The sequence below is a fragment of the Macrobrachium nipponense genome, chromosome 4, assembly GCF_015104395.2.
Source record: "Macrobrachium nipponense isolate FS-2020 chromosome 4, ASM1510439v2, whole genome shotgun sequence".
NCBI lineage: Eukaryota > Metazoa > Arthropoda > Malacostraca > Decapoda > Palaemonidae > Macrobrachium > Macrobrachium nipponense.
This window is the reverse complement of record NC_061100.1, coordinates 112145113-112151112: the sequence shown is the minus strand read 5'-3', so window position 1 is coordinate 112151112 and position 6000 is coordinate 112145113. Positions and strand designations below refer to the sequence as shown.

General features: G+C 36.5%; 1 protein-coding gene across 1 annotated transcript in view; it reads right to left on the bottom strand.

Annotated features, from left to right (window-relative positions):
• LOC135211066 (uncharacterized) overlaps positions 1-6000 on the bottom strand; it is a 207984-nt gene that overhangs the window by 8735 nt on the left and 193249 nt on the right. The window contains 1 exon segment of the mRNA XM_064244126.1: positions 2683-4131. Within this exon segment, the coding sequence (XP_064100196.1) occupies positions 2683-2895 (213 nt within the window). The 5' untranslated portion in view covers positions 2896-4131.

The following is a 6000-nucleotide window of genomic DNA, read 5'->3' as shown; positions in this document are numbered from 1 at the left end:
GTTGGCGTGTACATCTGCTTGGCACGACACTAGTTCCTCGTTATGAATGTCAGGTTTAGGGCTCAAATCGCTATGCATTATGTAAACTTATTCTAATACAGCTAAAAACCTTCTTGGTTAGACTAGAAAGAACTGACATATCGAGAATGTTGGATTTAATAAACGAAACTAGCTTTAATGGTCCTAGATTCGGGATTTGATAAATAAAAGCACAAAAGAAAATCACCTCTTTCATGATGTCTTAAGATTGGGATGCTCTAGCACCAAGGATGTCAGGTATTTGTCCTTGATAGCAAAATGTTGACAAAGGTTCAGGTAAAGCCCAAAAATAAATAATTACATTTCTGGTTTTTATCGCTAACTTCTTGTTGTATAAAAATATTTATTCACCAGTCTTTTTACTATATATTTAGGTGGGCAGTCAGGATTTTTTGCAATCTCTTTTTCATAATATATATAATACTTAGGCAGCTGGAATGTCTATATATTCCTAAATAATTAATTACTGAATAGCATATCTGAAAAATCTATCTTTTGCCCCTTCTATCAAACGTCCATAGCCTTTACTGTCGAAGCACCTGTTTAAATTTCCATCAGGCAAGTATATTTTCTTTTTAAAATCCTCAGGCAGCCAGAATGTTTATTTTCTTTTCCCTTTGTAGTCGGGGCTGGGAGTCGGCTGCAATTTTATCGTAAATCATAAACACTCATGCAAATCGGCCAGTAAGGATCATATTCATATGCTGCAATACTGCTCCTGTAAACACTTTGACTCTTACAAACAACCTATTTTCGCCCGTCAAAATTCTCTCTCTCTCTCTCTCTCTCTCTCTCTCTCTCTCTCTCTCTCTCTCTCTCTCTCTCTCTCTCTCTCTCTCTCTCTCCGCAGTCGTAGCTCTTCGCAGACCGGTTTCATGCGTAAGCGTACCGGGAGCTAACTGTTTTTTGCACAATTATGATACTTCAAGTCTCATGAATTCAAAAGACCTTGCCTTACTTCATTCCACTGTCTAGCCCTGCCAGCATCTGGAAGTCTCCATAAGTCCCATACCATATCAACTTTGAAGATTGTGGAAGACCTACAGGATTATGAAAGGATGTTTCCGATCACTTTTACTTTCCTTATCGTTCTCACTTCCATTTCCATTTAATGAAAACATAACTACGTCTTCGACGTTAACTAGTGTTTGGTGTGGCTAATGGCCCCGTCTCATGAATACAGGGAGATCAGGGATGAAGTAGTAGTCCTCAGGTTAATTGTCTACTTTGGTGGTTGAGTAGAGCTCGAATAATTGAGAAGGTAATTTTGACTGTGGCGTTTTTTTCTGTACTCGCCATACAATTAAATGGCTAGGCTTTGTTGATATAGATTTCAGGTCTAGTAATTGAGGCACAAATTTTTAGCAAATTCTCATCGAATTTTAAGAGACATGGGCACGAATACATTTTTTATGATCGTTTAGCGATTAGGTTTTTTGCCATCTACTAAGCCGCAAATAAACCTTTCATGTCGAATTCGTTTTATCTTGGGAATCACTTAAACCGGAGGGGAAATATATATTTGAAGCATATCTATCCTGACAAGGATTCAAAACTATTCCAATTTGGGATTAACTAAAGATGACCACTAACCACTTAGTTGAGTGGATAGACATCTGTCCGAGGCAGATGCACTCAACTGTATTATTTGCTTTTAAAGTAAGCTATTCAACCACTAGAGTGAAATTAATTTTAATGAACTACTTGATGCTTACCACGAACGTTTAAAGAGAAGCAGTGGTAAACTATCATACTTGAAAAAAGAAATATATATATATATATATATATAGATATATATATATATATATATATATATATATATATATATATATATATATGTATATATATATATATATATATATATATATATATATATATATATATATACTTATACATATGCATGTATATATAAATAAACATATACGTTATATGTTTTATATATATATATATATATAGTATATATATATATATGTATATATATATAATATATATATATATATATATATATATATATATATATATATATATATATATATATATATATATATATATCTGTATGTAGTATGTATACACACATACGAAAAATTATATATATATATATATAGTATATATATATATATATATATATAATATATATATATATATATGTGTGTGTGTGTGTGTGTGTGTGTGTGTGTATGTGTGTATGACTACTCATGTCTTTCTTCTTTCCCATCGATATCCCTATATTAAGGGGTCGGTTGCCTGATGCGCCTTCTCTACTGCCTTCTATCAAAGGGATCATCAGGTTATGGTTAATTGTTTGGCAAGGGAGGTTTTTACGATCACATGCCCTCGCTGACATCAGCCACAGTTATTGGTGGTGGGCCTAGCCTTTTACTAAAAAGTGAGACTGTAAGGCAGCAGCTGTCCTTTTAATCGCCTTTTACGACACGCAGGACCTACGGTGGTAGTATTCTTACACCCCTACGCAGGATCACACACCCCTTCCACAGGATCAGTTACCGTTAATATTTTCCTAATCGAATCTAAGAATGATTTGCATTATGTGAAGTTTTGGACCACTAAAAATGACTTCTGTTAATATAAAATAAAAACTCAAATCTATTGACATACATCAACTTCAGGAGGGACATGACCTACCTTCGTGGAGGTATAACTATTGTAGAGAAGCAGGGGCCGAGAGAGGTCCAACCCTGGGGGCGCCGAGGGCGTGTGGAGGTGGGCGGCTATTGGAAGTTTATATCTCTTCAATAGGCTCTTGGGCGTGAGGGCAGTGGGCGGCGGGTATGCATGAGAAGATATCCTCATACCCCGCCCACCCGAGGATGAGCCCGAGGAGTGCGAACTAGACATAGCGTTACTTTTTTTTTTTTTTTTTTTTTGACGCTCGCTACCTCAAGTTATAACTCCAGGCGTTGCTAGATCCCACCAGGCGGGTACTCCTTGAAAGTTCCAGCCCACGCCATGGTCCCGCTTTTCCTAAAACAGTTTTTTCCTTTTCCAGTAGAATTATCTTCACCTGATAGTCCTCGGAGTCTGTAGAATCTAAGGATATTTGAAAGTTCACTTTTCTTGAGAGGTCCTTGAAATCTTATAGTAACACTTTTTCACATTCATGGAACTTTTACAATAACTTCGAGATATTTTTCTTTTTTCTTGAGCACCACCGAAGTTTCACAGGTTCAGGGATACGCAAAGGGCGTTGACTTGATTGTCACTTTACGCATATGTCGTAAATAACCAACGTGGTAGTAACTTGTAAACATTGCAGTTCATCACTTTAATGTTTTGTGCTGTTCATAGCATTTACGGATACTAAAATGTTTTCAAAGCCTTTCCAGTATTTTTGGATTGTTCATTTCAGTTGTCTAAGTGAAACTAGGTAGAGTCAAAAGTACCTCTGTTCAGCACCAATAAAATGGTTTGGTCACTTTTTTGTAAAGAAAAGAAAATAAAAAAGGACCCGATAGAGGCAACAACTGTTTTATGTTAAGAGGCAGCACGATCACCCTGAGCTAGAGGACGATCACCTGCGTTGAGGACCGTGAGGTACAGCCAATAACATAAAAACATGTCATACTCGCCCTCGGTGGAGAATCGTGGAAGGGCACCTGGGATGGACGCATGGGGAAGGAACCAGGAAGGCTAGTCATGTATACAGAAGGAAGACAGTTTACGTGTAAGTATTGAAAATAGGAGAAAATAGTATAAAGCTGTTTTTCATATTCAGAGGCGACTAAGATGGAGAATAGACCGTAATTTACTTAGCATTATTTTAAACAATTTACTGCACCGGACACTGAAATGAGATAATTCATCTCAAAAATACATCTTAAAAGATGATTCTAAAATCCCTCGAAGATTCGACGTTCACGGAAAGAGCAAGGTGACCCGAGGTGATATCGCCCTTTGTACTTCTGCCTAAAGCATTGTGATTCCAGGTATGGATTAGGGCGTTTCAGGGCGTGTGATATGGTGTCTATATATCTGCTGATGACTCAGGCCTCGGCGGCAAATATGCTTTGTGTTCCTTTGGTTTGGTCAAGTGGGATGTGTCCTTCCTAGAAGACAAACTCCCTCACGTCCTTTCTGGAAAGAGTGAAAGAAAAAGTGGTTATTCAAGTGGATTGTTACTGCTGGTTTCTATAAATATTGCGTACATATATCACATGCTATACGTTATGTATTGCGCATCATATACATACTCCAGGTATCTAAGATATTAAAAGAGTAAATGAATACGTAGAGAACTGTACGTTTGTTTGATGATACATCATGTACACGTGAATAAATGAAAATCACGAAACTGATATTAGAATCTACACATTCAAGATCATCACTTTCAATCATGAATTGTTACAGACATAGGACATATGATGCTGTCTCCCGTAACAGGAGATGACACTGAAGACAAAAAACCAACTATAACATTTTAACTGCTGAATACTGAATGAAACCTTAGGACGAAAACTTCCAAAACATACGTTTCCTGCGCTTACAAAGAAGGGCTCATCAGCAGGACGTTTAGCTCCCGTCAACGCCCAAACACACACACTCTTGCACACTAGATATAAATATCCTTCCTTTCCAGTACCTCTTTGATATTATCTTTCAGCCAGTTTCCAGATGTCCTTTTCCTTTTCTCTTTTCATGTAGTACCTTTCTTACCTTATAACAAAATTATCTCAGAATACCCGTTTTTCAATTATATTTGCTTATATATATATATATATATATATATATAGATATATATATATATATATATATATATATATATATATGTATATATATATATGTATATGTATGTATGAATGTATTTATGTATGTATGTATATATGTATGTATGTATGTATGCATATGTATATTATAATTCGTACACTTAGTGCCACATATGTTCGTCGTGTAAATGTGGAAATAACAATATGCTGAAAAAACAAGTAGCTTGTAAAAGGAAATCTGTAAAAGTCTAAGTAGAAAAAGAAATAATAATAGTAATAATAGGTGATGTAAAGACTGCACAAATACTCACAATCCTTCTGAACTGATAAAGTATGACCGTAATCCTCCTGCAGGATTTATCAGTACAAAGTGTAATCCTCAGATCACGGGTTGAGGTCCTCTCTAGCTTGCCCTAATGCTAAATGGATTCTTTTCAGATCCCAAGAAGGGTATAGGAGCCTCTCGGCTCAGGTTACAGTCGAGTGCTTTTCTTAAAACTCCAAGTGTTTGTCTGATCATTCTCTGGGATCGAAATGCTTCTTGATGCTCGAGCTAATGCATTCGAATCGCCTATGCAAATGAAAGGGATGACTCGTCCACCTACTGGAGGGGTTCATGTCGCAGCAATGGGCTCCCCTGACTTACTTTGACTTGTGTTTATGGTAATTATATGGCCTTGCTTATTATTCTCATTGATGTTGTATCATGGTTGGAAGGTGAAAGCTGCAATTCCTTTGAAGATTTGAATGCTGATGTATGAAGCATAGGAATTTTGATTTCACAGTGAACACAGTATTAGTGATAAGCTTGGAGACCCATGGGAATCCCTGATGAAAGTGATGGTTTTCTTGAATAAATGATAAACCTTGCAAGGTAAACAGTTATAGCAACCATTCCTATTGCTAAGTTGTTGGTGAAAGTTGACTTAATTTGAAAGCTTTCAGATGAATCAATTTAGAACTGGTGATAAAATCTGAAATATTTAAATATAAACATGAAGCATCCATTCTCTTTTAATAAATGCTAAACCAAATGCCTGTATATTATTTCATTGATGCGCTCCTCGAATTACTAGCTGAGAGAAACCTGTTCTCGCTGGTCAGGGATATCTAACGGCATACTTATACAAACAAGTCTGAGGATCGTACATGAACCATGACCGCTTGTGATGGGAATAGATAGTAAGTTGCGACAGTTTTAGAGCACTTGGTAGAATAGACGAGTAACCCCTGCTGCGCA